This window comes from Podarcis liolepis, assembly GCF_965112155.1.
Source record: "Podarcis liolepis genome assembly, chromosome: 11".
NCBI classification, from domain to species: domain Eukaryota; kingdom Metazoa; phylum Chordata; class Lepidosauria; order Squamata; family Lacertidae; genus Podarcis; species Podarcis liolepis.
In genome coordinates, this window is record NC_139565.1 from 48,436 (window position 1) to 66,373 (window position 17,938).

The window sequence follows — 17,938 nt, forward strand, 5'->3', positions numbered from 1 at the left end:
GGGGCTGGATGTGCCCCCCCCCGGCTTGTAAATCTGGCCTGCGGACTCTGCCGCATGCTCGGTCAGTCCCTGCGTGGTGCAGATGCCTCGCCACACGGGGACTGACTTCTGTGACGCTGGGACGGCTTCTGGGCGGGCGGCGACACTGGCGTGGCTCCGGATGGGCTGCAGGAAGTTCCTGTGGCCAATCCAGAGCCTCGCTGTCTGCACCCTGAGGTAAACCTAGTTCAGCCATGGACGGAGAGGGCGGGCGGCAGGACATACACATACATAAATTAAACTGGATATGTTTAACATGATTGTTTAACATGATTGAGAATCGATTTAACATGATTGAGAATCGATCAGCCAGGGACTGAGGACTTTGAGAGTTTAAGATCAGAATGTGGAAAATATGAAAACAACAAGAGGGCAGAAATATAACTATCTGAGATGAGTTCTTCAGAGGTATTCCCATATTCTTCAGAATATGGGAAGTCCATGTGAAATTTAATAATTAACAATTTGGATTGTAATTTGGTTGTTTTTTAATTTAATTTTAATTTTGGAATTGGATTATGATTTGATTTGTTATAAATTAGAGGTTCTTAATGGAAAATTAATAAAAATAAATTAAAAAATAAAAAAAATTCAGTGATTTGGATGTTTGGAGTCACTAAGGCCACTGGTATGAAATTTTCCACTCCCCTTTCCAGCAGGGAAGAGGAAGAATCCAGTGGCATTCGCCAGTCTTTTGGGGCCTGTTGAAAGAGGACATTCCTCTTTCAACAAGCCTTTTAGGTTGAGATTCTTTATCCCAGTTAGTATCTGTAATGGATTAGAATTGATTTTATGTATGTGTTGTTGTTTTTATGTTTTTAATGTTTTAGCCGCTTTTATACAATGCATACAATTGTTTTGCATATGCTTTTATTGCATTTTAAATAATTTCAAGATGCCTTGTGGGAAGCAATTCATAAATGAAATAAAAAGTTATCCTTGATGTTTTCACTGTGGACTCACCTCAACTTATTTTACAGGAAATGATGCATAAATGGAATCAAATGCATAAAGAAATAAGAGCAGCATGTGTGGCTGTTTCTAGAGTGCGGATTTTCTCAAGAGTGTACCCCTCTACTGCTACTTGGAAAACGTTTGGAGAGCAAAAAGTATACATGCTGTACTTTGCAATTAAAGCAAATGGTACACAAATGGTTCAGTGTCAGTTCCCTGTTAGAATTGATCTGGAACCCTAAATGCCCTCCCTCCAAGCCTTGCCTTTTCTTAAAACCTCCTGGGCACATACCACAAAAATAAATAATCCATTTTTACAACTAACTCCAAAGACGCAAAGAAATATACGTTGTACTGTCAGCTTCCTAATTATAAATCTGAGTAATCTCCATAATGTACAATCAGGATCACTTAAACAACACTTTGCACATTAATCTTTATTTCTAACCTTTTCAAGAATGGTGTTTGGAAGAGAGAGAGAAATAAAGTAATGTTTGAACTCGAAATAAAGTGGTTTTTTTCTGTTAATACAGTATTTTAAAATATTTTTTTATTTCATAGATTAATTTTAGGCCTTTAAGAACAAAAGAACTGCTAAGTGCTAAAAGTTCCCACAATACTCTCCAAAGCGTGAACATTTCATGTGAACATTTTACCTTGCCTCTCGTGAAGGAAATGAGTCCCACCCAACATGAAGCAAAAATACAAGTCAGGTCATCAGAAACAAACACTGTATTTCAAGTATTAGAAGAAATATAGTGCTACTTTTAAATAATAATTATAGTTATAATTACAATAATAAAACAGAAGCCCACAGGAGCCCACAGGAAGAAATATAACTTCCACAGTAAAAGGATAGTAGCATTTGAATATTGGTCACACCTGAGTGGTTTCCATTTTGCATTTGTGTGGCCTCCATCCAATGAGATTTAAATATTGCAGAGTAATATGTGATCCTACTTGTTAAAAGCATAACAACATCCACTTCCATGAGAAAAGTTTTTACCAGATACATTACAATGCTTTCCATCGAGCAGTAAGATTATTCCGATTCAAACAACAATAATTTTATGTAAGTTGGAATCTACTTACAAATGTCTGTAAGTTTCTTATTACAATAAATGTGCTTAAAATTTGGGTTGACTTGTTTTGATTAACTGTTCGTATCTGCTGCTTGGTGAATGTGCTTATGTAACATTGATGCAAATCCATGATTGGTCAGAAGGGGCTTTGGGTTACATTCAGGAACATTTCCATGAGCTTGGTATGATAAAACATCCACAGATGAAGTTTCATCTGTTGACAATGCAATATTGTGAACTGGCCTTTAGAATATTGGAGAAAACACAAAACTCTTTTCTCTGTGCAAGCAAATATCCATGTCAATTTATAATACAATATCTGTTTTTCTGCAACTAGTTTCAATACCCACTCCCTTAGAAGATGTGATGAGTTATAACTCTTCCTTGTTGAGTCTTGTACAGAAAGCAATCTTTCCAAAATGTGTTCATGAGAAATTGTGGGGAAATTTTACAATTTGGAACAGCATTTGCATATCCTCTTGTATTTGATCCACTGCAAGTAGATAGCTCCTTTTCATGAAGCTGCTTTTAACTGTTCTGTGGAGGCAGATTTTCATATTTCCTAAAACTAGAATTAAGGAAAGAGCCCCTAAAATAAATAAGAAGAAAATGAGAATAGAAATGACTGGACAAGTAAGTAAGTAAGTAAGTAAGTAGTAGTAGTAGTAGTAATAATAAACCCCACCCATCTGGCTGGGTTTCCCCAGCCACTGTGGGCGGCTTACAGAACATAAAAAATCGTAAAACATTAGACACTAATATTTTTTTGATACAGAGTTGCCTTCAGATTTTGGTTAGCCAAGGTGGTTCCCTCCAAATGTTGTTGGACTCATGATAACTGGTTCACTCATCATCTGGAGTGAACCACGCTGGCTACCCCCGTCCTATGCTGTATTTTGCTATGGTTATTGGGCGTGTGGGGGAAAGGGAATTTCTTATACCTTGAAATACTGTTAACTTTCACAATAGGTTTATACAGCTCTGGGATCTTCCTCTCGATCATTGGTCTGAGGTTCTCTTTCAACTTGTTGTAGTTCTTTTTCAGTTCTTGTTGATATTCCCTTTGGTCAGCAGTAATCAGACATTTATTTTTCTCCACTGCTTCACCACATCTGTTCCCAAAAAATGAAGAAAACAATTTTGCTGATTAATATAACCGCACAGTATTGGACCATGTGCATCTTGTAATAAAGTTTCATTATTGGCTGGGACTGAACATGAAGATTTAGAGTTACTTTTTAGTCTTGTTACCAGGATCAATTTAGTGTCCAATGGGACAATAATTTCATCAGAGGCTGCATTCCATGCTACAGTGGGGATTGTGTAATTTGTTTATATCTTTGCTGTGAAGCCACCTAACGCACAAGAATGTGCCGACACAGATTTTACTTTGCCACGTTACTCACCTCATTATGAATTCTTTGAAGCATAACCTCAGCTTGTTGTGATGTCGATAAAGTTTTGGATCCTCTGGAATTTCAGCCAGGAACACTTGAGCTACTTCTAGTGGTCCCTTATGGAAGAACATAAAATTGTATTACATAAAGCATATTTCACGAGGAAACGGATGATCAGGTATCAACCAGAATTACTATCATGTAAAACCCAATAAATGGCAAAAAAATCTAGTCAGATTTCAGGAAGGCACAACTTTCAGGGCAACTCAGTTGCAACAGGAGGGAGTAGGAGAGGATTTCAGTGGGACAGTACTCAAAAACAGGAATTGGTAAGAAAATGCCTTTGGACACCCAGCTTTCTCTAACCCTTGAGAGGGAAATCTAGGTATTATAGGATGATTGGGCTGCAGTTTTCATGTTTGGGCCTAAGAAGTCACTGGGATTAGTGACAAGGAGATGTCAGACTCCTTTAATAGGAGGATTAATCTACACCATTAATAGGTGTAGGTGTGTGCCATTTTAATGTTTTGTTTATGCCGCTAACATGGCTAAGCAGAGAGAAGAAAGGAAGAAGAATCAACAATATTCTGACAATATACCTGATTTACTGTGGCCCCCACAGAACCTTGAAGCACCATCTGCAGCATTTTGGGGTCTGGTGGCACCTGTCTGGTGGCAACAGCCAGTTCAAGCGTTTTCTTTTGCATGTCTTCAATAGCTACTTCAATTGGCATCAAAACAAACTGAAATTACAGAGGGACAGGTATGTTGCAACGAAGAAACTGCAAATAACAGTTGCCACAAGGATGACAAGCTGTTTTTATGTGGTTGTTTTTTAAGCCAAAAGTAGATAGCATGGTCTTTCCACTCTCTGCCACTTGATAAAAGACTGGCAAAAGAGGAGGAAGTTAAGTGAACCACTCCCATCAGACAGCTTAAATGAAAGAAGAGTAGGGAAAGCAGAAATAACAATTTTAAGAGTGTCCAGTCCCGGATGCTGTAGCTCAGTTTTTTGTGATTTAATATTTTGTCTCAGTACTACTGAGTTCTATTGCTTTGGAAGCAGACATTACCTCCTCCTTTTGAATGACATTGATTCTAGTTTTGATGTAGGGGAAAGCATGCATTGTGGTCAAAATGGTCTTCCTCTTATACTGCTCACTCAGTTCTCCTCGTGGCCGTCCATCCCGAGTGAAAGGGGTGGTATACATAAATCGTCGGAGGTTGAAGTTTTTCTCAAAATGGGTCACTCTGTCTTTCATCTCATAGTCATCAAAATAGGGTTCCACAAAGGTAATTTGTATGTAGGCCTGGAAAGATGGGGAAATGGAAAAATGTTTTATATGTAAGCTTATGTCAATAAAAATTATTTAAGCATGAAGCTGAACCTGCAACTGAGAGACATATTATGCTACTCACACAACAAACATAAGATGTTTAGATGGAAGAATGAAGGTATCCTTCTACAAACAGTCCCTATAAGCAAAGAAGCTTGAAGTGCTGGCTTGCCCTTGATTTTCCCTATGGCATCGTAATCACTTGTGCACCAAACTGAGAGCAAGCAAGGCAACTTGTTTCCAGCAGGAGCTTGTCTTTCCAAAGCCAAACCGGACAGCTTCTCCAACTGCCAGGGCTAAATGCTCTAAAGCTGATTTGCACAAGCTCTGCTTGTTGGAGGAGGTGGGAGGAATACCGACCTATCTGAGGACAGCACCCTATACTGCAACCTGGTTTCTTCTCCCCCTCATTATAAAAATATTGTGGAGTTAAGGGAAGATAAAGAGTTTGAGGCAAACAACAGAAGATAAAAGGTTTTCCCAGGAATGACTGGACAATAGCCTCTGTCAGCTGGGACAGTGTATAGAAGGAGCCAGGTCTTCTTTATTATATACAAGCAGAGAAGAACGGGTGTAGCCAGGATTTATTTATTTATTTATTTGCAGGGTATAACTTTTGTTAGCAGGGGGCAGAACCTAGCTAGCTATTTAATTAAGTGTTTTTATTTATTTACTTAATCGGGGAGGGAGCTGCACCCTCTGGCTACACCTATGCAGAGAAGTTTGCCATATGAACTGTGTGTAATGTGCATCTAGGTTCTAAAGAACTGGACATACAGTGGTACCCCGCAAGACGAACGCCTCACAAGACGGAAAACCCGCTAGACGAAAGGGTTTTCCGTTTTGGAGGCGCTTCGCAAAACGAATTTCCCTATGGGCTTGCTTCGCAAGACGACAGCCCATAGGGAAATCTCCGGGACAGCAGGGAAGCGCAGCGCGTCTTCCCCACTGTCCTCGGACCTCCTCCCCCCACCCGGCATCGGAACGAAGCTCCGATGCCGGGTGGGGGGGGACGCCTCCTCCCCCCGCCCGGTATCGGAACGAAGCTCCGATGCCGGGCGGGGGGGGAACGCCTCCTCCCGCCGCGCGGCATCGGAACGAAGCTCCGATGCCGGGCGGGGGGGGGGGAACGCCTCCTCCCGCCGCCCAGCTTCGGATGGCTTTCCTGAAGACTTGGGGTGGGAGGAGGGTTTTCCTTCCCACCGCCAACATTCAGAATGCTGTTCTGAATGTTGGCGGTGCGGAGGAAAAACCCTCCTCCCACGCAAGCCCCGGGAACAGAGGGAAAGCGCTGCGCGCCTTCCCCTCTGTTCCCGTACCTGTCCTGAAGGCTTGCGGTGGGGAGAAAAGCCCTTCTCCGCACTGCCAGCCTGGCAAGCGGTTTCCCTAGGAACGCATTAATTGATTTTCAATGCATTCCTATGGGAAACCGTGCTTCGCAAGACGAAAAACTCGCAAGAAGAAAAAACTTGCGGAACCAATTAATTTCGTCTTGCGAGGCACCACTGTATATATTGACGGACTGTAGGTATTTTTAGTTCATCCGTCACTCAAGAGTCCCAAGGGAGCAAACAACATTAAAACCACAATTAGCAATAAATATTTAAAACAAAACAAATCAACACCATAACATTAATAACAATTGCAAATTGTTATTAATTAACAGGCTGCAGAGGTAGTGGTGGTGGGAAATAGCACCATGCATTTCATCCCTCCACAAAAGCCTGGGCAAACTTGGTTGGACTGGTCATGTTGTGCGGATGCCTGATGATCGTCTTCCAAAGCAACTACTCTATTCCAAACTTAAAAATGGAAAGCATAATGCTGGTGGTCAACAAAAGAAGTTTAAAGGTCTCAAGGCAAATCTAAAAAAATGTAGTATAAACACCAAAAACTGGGAAACACTGTCCTGTGAGTGCTTCAACTGGAGAGCAGCCTTTACCAAACACCTTTGGACTTTGAAAATGATTGAACTCAGGACGAAAGAGAGAAACGTGCTAAAGCACATTCGGCAAACCCTCACATCAAATCAACCCAAAAAACAAGTCACCACCCACCGTCTCAGATTTTGATGAAACTTGGTGTACACCCTTCCCTGATGGTTGAAAGAAAGCCCCTTAATTTTTCTTACCTCTATCACAAACGGTTTTAACTTTATAGCAAATTTCATGAAATCTGTGTTTCTGTCCCTCTTGAGATCCTCGGCCTTGTGTGCATTTTTTTTTTCTTTTTCTCCATAACCAATGATCAGATCTCTTTGAAATTTTACACAGAGCTCAATAACATGATGAGGATTTCAGGAAAAAAATACACCAACACTCAAAAGGTTTTATAAATGCCTTTAAAATGTATAAATGTAGGTTTTTTTGGTGGAAAAACTAGGTTTAGAAAACATAAATTTTCAGCATTAGTTCACAATGTTTTTGATGGTGAAAATCATCTTGCTCTTTCTCCACAAAGAATAAAATTTATGGGTCTCTTATGCCTTGTAACAAAATTTTACATTTTTTGGACATCGTGCGGGGCAAATGGCTACTGGGTACAACTTTCCTACAATCCATAGCTGTAATAGAAAAAAATAATGAAACAAAGTTGTTCATCTTAAAATTTAAAATATTAGTTAAAATATTAGTTATTACCGGGGGGGGGGGGGGAGTTCAAAAGTGCAGACTTGTTTTTCAGTTTGGGGGTATTTAAAACTATGAAAATTGGCTATATCGTGAAATCAATCTAAAAAAAAATATCGGTCAGAAACTTTAAATGTTGACATGTAAGGAAATAAGACCTAGCAAGAAAATGATTAAAAGAATGTAGAATTATGCATTCTAATTTGAATACATCAAATTAGGCTTAAATTATGTTTTTAAAAAATATTCATTTCAGAAATATAAAAAATATGAGACATTTTAATATGTTTTCTCAGATTGCAGTTCAGAGAAGTCTTTTGCTTATGCTATATGAGGTGAGGGGAGAGACTTCCCCCTGCCTTGCCCCCCCCCCCAGGGAGCGCTTATAAGGAAGAACTGGGGGGGGGGGGAGACTCCACCAGGCAAGGCCTTCTTCCACCTTGCAGTCAATCTACTTCTGGTATCAGTGTGGTGTACTCTTATAATTTATCCAATCTTTGATTTTTTGGGTGCTAGTTCTTGCTGTGTTTTTCAACTGGAATAAGATGGAAAATTCAATATGTAGTGTGGGAGAGTTAACTGCTGGTGAATGCCGTAAGTTAACTTTCAGTCACAGAAAGGGGATTGAGAATGTTAATTGTTTAAGCGAAGAGGACAGACAGCTGTTACATTTAAAACTGAAGCTAAAGCTGAAGACTTAGAAACTATTTGCTTACATTACCAAAGTGTATATTTGAAGAAATTTGAATCTCGCCAAAAAAAACCCTACAGGGATCCTTTTAAAAAGCACAAAGGACCAGTCAAAAAATATCTACACTCTGTAACGTTACAGAAGTCTAAAGATTTGTAAGAGACAGGAATTAAAGTAAAGCCTGGCCATAAATTGTGCAGAAGATGTGGACAAATTATTTATAGCAGCGATGTAAATCAAAGTGATGTTGAAGATAGTTGCGTTCAACCTGAAGAAAAGACCTGTTTGGAAAGAAGAGAAGCCATAGAAAAGCTGAACACATCCCTTTAAAATTACATGGCTTACCTGAAACACTGCAAGACATCTTATGGAAAGAGGAAGATAGAAAAGTTTGAGGAAAATATTCATGATAAAATGAAAAAAGTGCTACAGGTTGAAATCCCAACGAAAGAGACTGAAGCAGAGATGGTGATTACAGATAAAGTGAGTGACATGGACAAACTTGTAGAGGTGATGAAATATTCCATAAAATGCAGAAGAAGCAAATCCAGATGCTGACCATTCCTGCTTCTCTTTCATGGCCATGAAGAAAAATTCAATAAACATTTAGTGTATCTGATTATTCAGTTCACCAGGCACAGAAACATTTTAAAGAGGAATTTTAGCTGAACCAGATCCCAGAGGTGGAAAAAAGCTTCCATCTGAAACTGTAAGCAAGGTTCTAAACTTTTATCACCGTGACGAGCAGTCCAGAATAAGGCCAGGAATGAAAGATGTGGTCAGCATTGGTATCATAGGAGTATCATAGGAAGCGGCTAATACTGGGCAACCTCTGAGAACTGTATGCAGGCTTCAAGAAGGAATATCCCAGTGTTAAAGTAGGTTTCTCAAAGTTTTGTGCTTTGAGTGGTGTGTTTTCGCTGGTTCTAGTGGAGCCCACAATATATGTGTGTGTACCATTCTCAATGGATTTCCACAGATCGAATACACTTGATCAAAACCACTTCAGCATTAGATGAGTTCATTGATGATTTAACAGACAAAATAGAACGTTTGATTCCTTTCATAGCAAAGTCACAGTCTTCCTTCCTTAAAAATTTAAAAGAAAACCTTCCATCACACACTGCTGTTATTCTATTAGATTTCAGTGAAAACTGTTCATTCATCATCCAATATGAGGTACAAGGACTTCTGATTCTTGTACTTTGCATCCTGTGGAGGGAGGTGCATTATAAAAGCCCAGATGGAGAGAAGTTGATCTCATCCCATTGCATTGTTTCTGATGATTTAAAGCATGATGTGAATACAGTATACAAAACTCAAGAATATAATTTTCCTCACATCAAACAGATACATTACTTTAGTGACGGCTGTGCAGCACACTACAAAAATAAGTTCAACTTCCTAAATCTCTGTCATCATCAGGAAGATTTCCAAATAAACGCACAGTAGTCTTTCTTTGCTAGTCATGGCAAGTCAGAATGCAACGATATTGGTGGAACTGCTAGAAAAGAGAGTCTTGACAAGCAGATTACTACTCCAAAAACATTTTTTTATTTCTGTGAAAAAATATATATGAAAAGGTCAAATTCCATTATATTGCAAGGGAAGACATGGACATAATCCGCTCTTCCTTCAAAATCCATTTCAGAGACGTGCACACACTCCCTGGAACTCACAATTTCCACAACTTTAAACCACATACAGGCAAAATTGAAGCAAGAATGAGCATTGGTAAAGAGCCCTCCCTCACTTTCAACCTGAGGAGCCTCCCCAAATTTTCTGTGAATGCTGATGATCTGTATCCTGGATGTTTTGTCGCTTGCAAGTATGATCATTTGTGATACTTTGGAATGATATCAGAGATTAATCAAGACAAGGGAGATGCTTTGTAAAATTTCTTCAACCAAATGGACCTTCACCTTCATTCTGCTGGCCTAGCCATGACGATTCTTGTGCAATACCATTTCCTCATATGCTTGGTATTGTACAACACCCCCCCTCCACCAGACAATAACTGGCAGAAGATACTTCTTTCCCAATGAGTGTATGGCGTTGAAAATGAAAAGCTTACAGGTGATACCAAGGCTACAGCAAGGAAACTGAGGAGAATTGAACTTGTAACATAATCAACTGTGAGAATAGCATAATCTGTTATGGTAATTTTTTACTTTAGTTTAATTGTTGTCCTTACTGCTATAAAACTGCTTCATTGTGAATTACGCCTCAGTATATTTAACATAAATGTTAAAAAGTCTCCATGCATCTATTAATTCAAGATGGCCCAAAAATATCATTCTCCCCGCCCCCCTTAAGACAGACATGTCTTTGTATGCAATAATATTCCGAAAAACAAATTGGGGATCATGTAATGTTGCAAAATTGAATATATTGTACAACACCCACAGACAATAACTAGTGTTGTACAAAATTGATTACACTCTTTTAATCTTTTTCTTGCTACGTCTTATTTCTTGCTACGTCTTATTTCCTTACATGTCAACATTTAAAGTTTCTGACCGATTTTTAAAAATTAATTTCACGATATAGCCAATTATCATAGTTTTAAAAACAAGTCTGCATTTTTGAAAAAAAACCCTGTACAGTGGTACCTCGGGTTACATACGCTTCAGTTTACATACACTTCAGGTTACAGACTCCGTTAACCCAGAAATAGTACCTCAGGTTAAGAACTTTGCTTCAGGATGAGAACAGAAATCGTGCTCCGGCGGTGCGGCAGCAGCGGGAGGCCCCATTAGCTTAAAGTGGTGCTTCAGGTTAAGAACAGTTTCAGGTTAAGAACGGACCTCCGGAATGAATTAAGTACTTAACCCGAGGTACCACTGTAATAACTAATATTATTTTAAATTTTAAGATGAACGGTTTCAGATTGAGACAGGTTTAACAGTGGTCAAGAAGGTTAAATACTTGGGGATAAACATGACAGCTAAAAATGGGAACTTGTTTAAAGACAATTATGAAAAATGTTGGACGGAGGTTAAAAAGGATTTAGAAATATGGTCAAATCTGAAGCTTTCCTTGTTGGGCCAAATTGCTGCTATAAAGATGAATGTACTGCCAAGAATGTTATTTTTGTTCCAATCATTACAAATTTTAGACAAGATGGATTGTTTCAAGAAGTGGCAGAGAGACATCTCTAGATTTGTCTGGCAGGGCAAAAAGCCCAGAATAAAATTTAAAATATTAACTGATGTAAAAGAAAGAGGGGGGTTTGCCCTGCCAGACCTTAAACTCTACTATGAATCAGCAGCTTTCTGCTGGTTGAAAGACTGGCTACTTCTTGAGAACACTGACATTTTGGATCTAGAAGGTTTTAATAATGTTTTTGGGTGGCACGCATACTTGTGGTACGGCAGGTTAAAGCTCATAAAGCATTTAAAAACCATATTGTCAGGAGAGCACTGTTTAATGTTTGGACAAGGTATAAGGAATTACTTGAAAATAAAACCCCAAGGTGGTTGTCACCAATGGAGGCGAAGGCTCAGAAAAGGCCCAATATGGAGGCCAAATGGCCAAAATATTGGGAGATTTTGGAGCAAGGAGGAGACAAATTGAAATTGCAGAGTTTTGAGAAACTAAAAGATAGAGTGCGAGATTGGTTTCATTATTACCAAATAAGAGAAGCATACAATCTGGACAAAAAAATTGGCTTCCAGGTGGAAAAATCAAAGTTGGAAACAGAACTGTTAGAACCCAAAACTAAGATTTTGTCAAAGATGTATAACTTGCTGTTGAAATGGAATACTCAGGATGAAACGGTTAAATCTGCTATGATTAAATGGGCACAGGATGTTTGCTGACTGGGAACAGTTGTGGACCACAGGTATGAAATTTACGGCATGTAATGCCCTAAGAGAGAATATTATGAAAATGATTTACAGGTGGTACATGACACCAGTCAAGCTTGCAAAAATCTATCATTTGCCCGATAATAAATGTTGGAAATGTAAAGAAACTGAAGGTACATTCTCTCACCTTTGGTGGACATGCCCAAGGATTAAGGCTTTCTGGGAAATGATATATAATGAACTGGAAAAGGTATTTAAATATACCTTCTTGAAGAAACCAGAGGCCTTTCTCCTGGGCATGGTCGGCCAATTGGTGCCAAAGAAGGATAGAACTTTCTTTATGTACGCCACAACAGCAGCAAGAATACTCATTGCAAAGTATTGGAAGACACAAGATCTACCCACCCTGGAAGAATGGCAGATGGAATTGGCAGAAATGACTGTCAGAATCCGAGATCAGGGAGAAGAGGCGGTGGAAGAAGAATGGAAAAAATTTAAAGACTATTTACAGAAATACTGTAAAATTAATGAATGTTAAAGGAATGTTGGATTGAAAACAAGCGGTGTTGGTAAAAAGATTAACAAGAATATGTAAATATGGATTGACAATGGTGGAAAATATACAGTGGTGCCTCGCAAGACGAAATTAATTCGTTCCGCAAGTTTTTTCTTCTTGCGAGTTTTTCGTCTTGCGAAGCACGGTTTCCCATAGGAATGCATTGAAAATCAATTAATGTGTTCCTATGGAAACCGCTTGCCAGGCTGGCGGTGCGGAGAAGGGCTTTTCTCCCCACCGCAAGCCTTCAGGACAGGTACGGGAACAGAGGGGAAGGGGCGCAGCGCTTCTCCTCTGTTCCCAGGGCTTGCGGTGGGAGGAGGGTTTTTCCTCCCCACCGCCAACATTCAGAACAGCATTCTGAATGTTGGCGGTGGGAAGGAAAACCCTCCTCCCACCGCAAGTCTTCAGGACAGCCATCCGAAGGCTGGCGCGGGGAGAAGCTCTCTCCGCCCCACCGCCAGCCTTCGGAGCAGCCTTCCGAAGGCTGGCGGTGGGGCAGAGAGCTCTCCGCCCCACTGCCAGCCTTCGGAAGGCTGCCCCGAAGGCTGGCGGCGGGAGGAGGGCTCTCCGCCCCACCGTCAGCCTTCGGAAGGCTGCCCCGAAGGCTGGCGGCGGGAGGAGGGCTCTCTGCCCCACCGCCAGCCTTCAGAAGGCTGCTCCGAAGCCTGGTGGTGGGGCGGAGAGCCCTCCTCCCGCCGCCAGCCTTTGGAGCAGCCTTCCGAAGCCTGGCGGTGGGGCGGAGAGCCCTCCTCCCGCCGCCAGCCTTCGGAGGAGGTCCGAGGACAGTGGGGAAGACGCGCTGCGCTTCCCCGCTGTCCCGGAGATTTCCCTATGGGCTTTCGTCTTGCGAAGGAAGCCCATAGGGAAATTCGTTTTGCGAAGCGCCTCCAAAACGGAAAACCCTTTCGTCTATCGGGTTTTCCGTCTTGCGAGGCGTTCGTCTTGCGGGGCACCACTGTATATTTATTATAGGTTAAGATGCTGAGTAAGGATAAATGATAGAGGGTAAGGACTTGCTGAATTAAATATCTGAACTGGAATACAAAAAGGGAGGTGTGAGGAGGTCAGGAAACTAGTAAATGAAGTATAAGATATGAAATTATTGATTTCTTTTCTTTTCTTTTTTTCATGTTAACTGTTTTCTATTTTGTATTTTTCATGTGTTTTGCTTTTGTTTTTTGTAACTCTTTTTTATTTTATTAGGGTTATTCTCTGTCTTTATTTTTTAAGTTTAAACTTTGAAATTTTCTAATGTCTGTAAAACTAAATATTAAATATTACTTTTTTAAAAAAATTTAAGATGAACAACTTTGTTTCATTATTTTTTTCTATTACAGCTATGGATTGTAGGAAAGTTGTACACAGCAGCCATTCCCCCCTCCCCCATGTCCGAAAAATGTAAAATTTTGTTACAAGGCATAAGAGACCCATAAATTTGTGGGTCTCTTTGTGGAGAAAGAGCATCTCTTTGCAATAATTTTCACCATCAAAAACTTTTAATTACATCGTGCGCTAATGCTGAAAATTTATGTTTTCTAAACCTAGGTTTTATAAAACCTTTTGAGTGCCGGAGTATTTTTTTCCTGAAATCCTCATCATGTTATTGAGCTCTGTGTAAAATTTCAAAGAGATCTGATCATTGGTTATGGAGAAAAAAGAATAAAATGAACACAAGGCCGAGGATCTCAAGAGGGACAGAAACACAGATTTCATGAAATTTTGAAGTGCTATAAAATTAAAACCGTTTGAGATAGAGGTAAAACAAATTAAGGGGCTTTCTTTCAACCATAAGGGAAGGGTGTACACCAAGTTTCATCAAAATCCGAGATGGTGGGTGGCATTGAACTGATGTAGAATGACCCCATGATCAACCCAGAAACCAATGTCCCCACGTATGGATCCAGAATTGGCCTCCCCAGTCACGTATGGACTCACTGTTAAAATTCGGCCATGAGTGAACACAGAAGGAGGAGGACGAGGAGGAGGCATATCTGATACAACCAAATCCAATCCAATCAGGGCTCTCTCTTTTGAGAAGGTATTTCTATAATATGTTCATGGGCATAGCCAGGATTTTCTTCTTCGGAGGTCATCCAAGCTTTTTGGGGGAGATTATGGGTAAAAATTCCCCCCAATAGTGTCACGGTCCAGGTCGTAGGCAGCAGCATTCCAGATCTGACACACCGGGACCAGGGTAATAATGGCAGCAGTTCAATGGAGGACAAAAACCCAATGAGGCTTGAACACAGGAACAGAAACTGGAACAGAAGGAGGCACTGGAGCAAGGCCAGGAGCGCTGAAGCAGGAACAGGAACTGGCAACAGCTGGGTATAAACCCCGTTGCTGTGGCAAAGAACCAGGGCAAAATGCTGGCCTTACATCTCTTGATCTGGCCACCCCTGCCAGGCCGCACCGACTCCCCCAAGCCAAACACAGCAGCTCCTCACTGTGCTCAGGGCCTGGCCCCTGCAAATACTCATGGTACTCCATATGAAAGGAATACATTATGGGGGCAGGCTTTTGTTAGGAGGGGCAACTTCAGTTAATTAAATATTTTTAATGCTTTTCAATACTTTTTGAGGATGGGGGGGTACTACACCCATGAATATGTTTCACCATTTTTATCTACTGTACATATTTAGCCAAGTCTTATGTTCTTACTCCCACTGGTTAAATAAAGACAAGCACAGGCCCCTGCATGATTTTATGAATAATAACAATAATAATAATAATAATAATAATAATAATAATAATAATAATAATAATAATAATAATAATTTATTTATATCCCGTCCTCCCTGGCCAAAGTGCAGAGGCTTTATACTGCAAATGGGTTGTTCAGATACAATGTTTTTGTGCATTTGGCATATGAGCTTCCACACGTTCCTGTTTGTTCAGTTGTGGATATTCCCCCACTTGGCATCAGACAGTGGAATTTGACAATGTTTCAGGAGGTGTTTTTTCCTTTTTCTTTTTTAGCTCTCTTCCACACTTGTTCTTCCTCTGTGCATGTACACCTTTGAATTCCCACCTCCTCAGGAAGTGTGCAAGACTGCCAATGTTACCAGCAAGACTGCCAATGTTACCAGCCTTATTTATCACAATGGGCTAAAGGGAGGCTTGTTTTGGAGTGGGGCCAAGGGCAATATCCATTTCTATTTGGTTTTTAGTTTAATACAGAGATTAATACATTAATTAATAGTTTAATACAGAGATAAATTTCTTTATATATATAAAAAAGCCCAATGTACTGTGTACAGTAATCCCCCAGATGTCCTCTGTGGAAAACTCAGGAGAACATTTCTCCTAACCGGGTTGTTGAAACTCAAGCATGTCTTCAGCATGCCACAAATGGCAAAAACAGGAATGCTTGTACTGCTGGAAAAAAAATGGCTAGGTTGTGCTCAAGTGATGATCAAAAGGAAGAAGGGGTGTGGCACCAGAGGCTATCCACTGAAGCCTCACCACATCGGACAAACCCCACTCTCCCCAAGTGCACTACTGAGTTTCCACATCAGCAGCGACTGAAGGTGTCTAACTGGATTCAGGTTAGATTTTTTACAAAAAATTGGCTGGCATTTTTATGATCATAGAATTTAGAGTTGGAAGGGACCATGAGAGTCATCAAGACAGTGTCATATGGACACTGAAAAAACCTATATAGCTCTAATTGGACTTACCCAAAGCTATGGAATTGTCAGTTAAATGCTTGTAGAGAGAGATCCCTACTGAATTCAATCATGGTGAAAGAGTATGAGAGAAGGGATGTACCTGTTTAACTCTTCCTTTAAACCTAGCCAAAGCAAATCTATATATGGCTATGATTACATATTTTTGTCAAATGTGTATAATCAATTCCAGGTTTAGACTTCAGTTTTATGGTTGTAAAATGTAAGAATGCTCAATACAGAATTCCTAGCTCAATGGTAGTAAAGGAAGAAATGCCTTCCATACCTTACTGGGATCTAGCTTGCTCTTGTCAACTGGAGTAGAATCTTTAATCACTACAATGCGATCCTCCCCAAAACACTGACCATAAAAGCCCTGAAAAGGAAAACAAGATTATGGCTGAGGAGCTTTTTTGTTTACAGTCGTTTTTAATGTACTTAGTTGGGTCTACAAGTTGTAAAAAAGATGAGATTATTAACTGAAGATAGCTTTACAACTAAACACTAGTTTTCACATAGAAAAATGTCACATAGAAATGTTGCAGGTTTCAGTCCTGCCACGTGGAAAAGAGTGAAACCTGAAAGTGAAACCAACTGTGTTCCTGCAACACACTAAGACAAATTGGCGAATGTGAGAAGAGCTCGTTGCCTCTTTTCTCTTGCTCAATCCTTTTAGCTGCTGTGCAACCACTTGTTACAGCTAGTGGTTAGTGAGGAGAAAGCATAGCTGCAACTCCTGGTTCCCATGACACACTAAGCCAAACTCTGGCTTTGCTTAGCATGGTGCAGAAGCAAAATAAATAAATAACAAAGAGGAGTAAAGCAGCTGTATGGGGGGCTGCATGTTTGTGAAATCCTGCTACGTGAAGGTTTGGCTTCATGTGTCATGTGAACTAGGCCATAATCTTGCTACAGACATTCTTCAAAACACATATCAGTCTATGGTCAGAACACTGCAGGCTGCCCTTAACAATTTGGTTTATATTTGATGCCTCCCCTGATGGCTGGAATTCCACTTCCCACCCCCAAGCATTCTAGCCCCATAGAGGGGATTTTAATTCTAATCACAGTAGGAATAGATAAACCTCCCCACCCCCCATAAGCTCTTTCTCCCTCCGCAACTGTAATGAATAAAGGCAGCTACTTGCCATGCATTGGTCATACATAAAGTATGACCCTGAGTCCTCCATCAGTAAATTAGAAATGGCAACGCCACCTGGTTGTACAAATTACTGTGATTGTGTATATGAACTACTTTGAATGTTCAAAAAGTGGAATAGAAATGCTAAATATTATCATCACCCAAGCTAAAAATACCAGAGTTGCCAAATGGCTGTACTACTTGGCCATTTAGATTAAATCTACTCCAAAGGTACCAAGCTCAACACCATAGGCAAAAGATTAAGCAATTTCAACAATGGATTTGCTCTAAAGAGTTCACAGTGGCAAGCTCCCTTTGTGCACTGACAACCTAATCTAGGTTTATGGGGAAGAAAAGTATGTCAGTACGTTGCTTAAACATGTTAAGGAAAGTTGAAGATGGAGCCAGAGTTCCTCAGAAGATCAGGACATGGAAGAGGAAAGGGCAGTTGCACCTCCAATTGATTGGGACAAAGATTCAAAGGTGAATTTGCAAAAGCCCTGCTAGTTAGAGCAAGTAGGAGCAGTTAACTGCACTCTAGGAACTGCAATAGAGGCTTTTTACCCCCACAAGAGAACAATCATTATCACACACACTGCATGAACATAGAAGGCACAACACAAAGTTGTGGCTG

The 17,938-nt window shown here is 40.4% G+C and overlaps 1 protein-coding gene across 3 annotated transcripts in view; it reads right to left on the reverse strand.

Annotated features, from left to right (window-relative positions):
* Positions 1-1,415: 1,415 nt before the first annotated feature.
* DOCK8 (dedicator of cytokinesis 8) overlaps positions 1,416-17,938 on the reverse strand; it is a 167,469-nt gene continuing 150,946 nt past the window's right edge. For all 3 annotated transcript variants that reach the window (XM_083464727.1, XM_083464728.1, XM_083464729.1), the window contains 6 exons: positions 16,450-16,539; positions 4,546-4,782; positions 4,072-4,215; positions 3,482-3,588; positions 3,017-3,187; positions 1,416-2,664 (listed from right to left, as the gene is read on the reverse strand). In XM_083464727.1, the coding sequence (XP_083320853.1) occupies positions 2,604-2,664; positions 3,017-3,187; positions 3,482-3,588; positions 4,072-4,215; positions 4,546-4,782; positions 16,450-16,539 (810 nt within the window). In that variant the 3' untranslated portion in view covers positions 1,416-2,603. The remainder of the gene's footprint in view (positions 2,665-3,016; positions 3,188-3,481; positions 3,589-4,071; positions 4,216-4,545; positions 4,783-16,449; positions 16,540-17,938) is intronic.